Raw genomic sequence first — 2,585 nt, forward strand, 5'->3', positions numbered from 1 at the left:
GTATGAATACTTTTGCAAACCACTGTATATATATATTGTTATTAATGAATGTTTGGGTAAATTATTTGCAATAAGGCAAGAGAAGAAGCAAACTGAAGTTTATATTTTAAAGTAAGACATTAATATTAAAGGCTTCATTTATTTAGCTTTTGTTTAAAATACAATTCAAAAATACTTTATTGATCCCAGAGGGAATTTAGGTGGTGTTGTTGTAATAAATAAACAAAATAGTATTCTGTTTTTTTTCTCAATCAGTCCTACATAACATTTTCTTCAGAAAAATAAAACAAGTTACATCATTTCTGTTTAAACTAAGTTACCATAGTGGACAGACTGATTACACACTTTCTGTAAGAGTGAAACTGAGTTAATAAAATAATTTGTGAAATGCACACACAAAAACTAGCGTTTCTTAACACCTGCTGCTTTGCCAAAGTTTCAAAGTTCCTGAGTGATGTGTTGGTGCTCAGAGTTTGTGTTGGGAGTGAGTCTTAGCTTCGACCACTCTGAGTTTTAGCTCAGTATCTAGAAAACTGATGAAGTTAAAGCCATTTTAGTGTTTGAGACATACAAAGACGAGGTTAGATTATTACCCATCTTTGACGAGAAATGGATATCTTTGGGAAAAAAAGTACACATTTTATTTCCGTCTGACACGCACACTTCTCTGCGACTTCAGGAACGTCTAACGAGGTGGCTCAGTTCCTGTCTAAAGAGAACCAGGTGATCATACGGATGCGGGGGCTGCCATTCACCGCCACACCCCAGGAAGTGCTGACCTTCCTCGGTCCAGAGAGCCCGGTTACAGACGGCGTCGAGGGTCTGCTCTTTGTGAAGTACCCCGACGGACGGCCCACTGGTGACGCCTTCGTGCTCTTCTCCTGCGAGGAATATGCTCAGAACTCCCTGAAGAAACACAAGCAGATCCTGGGGAAGCGATACATCGAGCTGTTTCGGAGCACCGCAGCTGAGGTGCAACAGGTGGGTCGGTTGAGTGGTCTTTTTTTAAATGCCAGAAGTGCTTTTAGGTTTATATAAAATGGTTGATTGCGTAATTCCAGAAAGCGGTTTCAGAACCGTAGAAAAATAGGAAATAAGAATTCAACTTTCAAGAATCGTTTTCTATTTTAGCCTGATGACTGAGGTCATATTTGAAGCAAAACCAACTGAAAGTAGCTGCTTCCCCAGTTTCCCAACATCTGATATCATGACAACGAGAAGTCAAAACAACCCAAAACAGTCATCATGAGCAACTGCTCTGTTGTGTTTTCCACTGTGTCCTGTACACAGTCCTTTTTCTCACGAGTGTTACGTGAATGTGTGTTTGCCAGGTCCTGAATCGTTACATGTCCACACCTCTGATCTCCACACTGCCTCCTTCACCCATGGTACCCCTGCCCGTTCTCTCCACACCTCCCTTCCTGCCGACGGCCAGCAACGTCCGAGACTGCGTGCGCCTGCGTGGTCTGCCGTACACCGCCGGCATCGAAGACATCCTGGACTTCATGGGCGAGCACACGGTCGACATCAAACCTCACGGCGTGCACATGGTCCTCAACCAACAGGTCAGACGAGTTGGGCTCATGAGTGCAGTAAACACAAACTCATCTCGCGTATCTCTTCATCAGAAGTCATTACTGCAGACATTTTTATCCCCCGCTACTGATATTTATCATAAATGTTACGTTCTTCACAATAAGAGAACCAATTGTTCATGTGATGCTTTTTTATGTCCCTCCTGTACGACTCGCAGGGTCGGCCCTCAGGGGACGCCTTTATCCAGATGAAGTCGCCCGACAAGGCCTTCCTGGTGGCCCAAAAGTGCCATAAACAGATGATGAAGGATCGCTACGTCGAGGTCTTCCAGTGCTCCACAGAGGAGATGAGCATCGTTCTGATGGGAGGAACTCTGAACCGCAGCGGCCTCTCCCCTCCACCCTGCAAGCTTCCCTGTAAGTTACCCCCCGCCACTGCTTTTAACTCACCTCACATCAAATTATATGGGCACAGGAAGACTTTTATTAATCTGCATCAGGATTTAAAGCAGGGATGGACAACTTATTCAACCTACTTATTCAAAAGGGCATTTGATGTTTAATTTTTAGCATTTTATAATTTTTTTTACTTTTTATTGTAATTGTGTTTTTAACTTGTACTGATTTGTTATGACCTGTTTATTTTTGTTTTACCTTGTGAAGCACTTTGGTCACGACAAGGCATTATTGGAAGGTGCTATATAAATAAAGTTGTTGTTGTTATTGTTATTATTGTTGTTATTGTTATTATTGTTGTTGTTGTTTTTTGTTATTAACAACAACAACTTAAATGATGGAAGGGGCTACAATTTGTTGACACTACCAGAGGGCCACCCAGTGCTGCACATTTACCCAAATGTAATAAAACTACCATTTGAAAAATGTTAGTTTAATAAACATATATACACAAATTTACAGCGCAGTTTTATTTATTGTCTATTTGATAGGGACAGATACAAGAAACATGGATCCAAACAATCTCCCTGCATCACAGTGTATATAGCGATAGCTAATTCTTCGTAACTTATGCTAAAATACATATATATATAT

The 2,585-nt window shown here is 41.2% G+C and overlaps 1 protein-coding gene across 1 annotated transcript in view; it reads left to right on the forward strand.

Annotated features, from left to right (window-relative positions):
* esrp2 (epithelial splicing regulatory protein 2) overlaps positions 1-2,585 on the forward strand; it is a gene marked incomplete at its 5' end in the record, with an annotated part of 26,914 nt that overhangs the window by 17,799 nt on the left and 6,530 nt on the right. Inside the window, 3 exon segments of the mRNA XM_014004542.1 lie at positions 680-981; positions 1,332-1,565; positions 1,754-1,952. Of these exon segments, the coding sequence (XP_013859996.1) occupies positions 680-981; positions 1,332-1,565; positions 1,754-1,952 (735 nt within the window).

This window comes from Austrofundulus limnaeus, unplaced genomic scaffold, assembly GCF_001266775.1.
Source record: "Austrofundulus limnaeus strain Quisiro unplaced genomic scaffold, Austrofundulus_limnaeus-1.0 Scaffold25, whole genome shotgun sequence".
In the NCBI taxonomy this organism is placed as follows: Eukaryota; Metazoa; Chordata; class Actinopteri; order Cyprinodontiformes; family Rivulidae; genus Austrofundulus; species Austrofundulus limnaeus.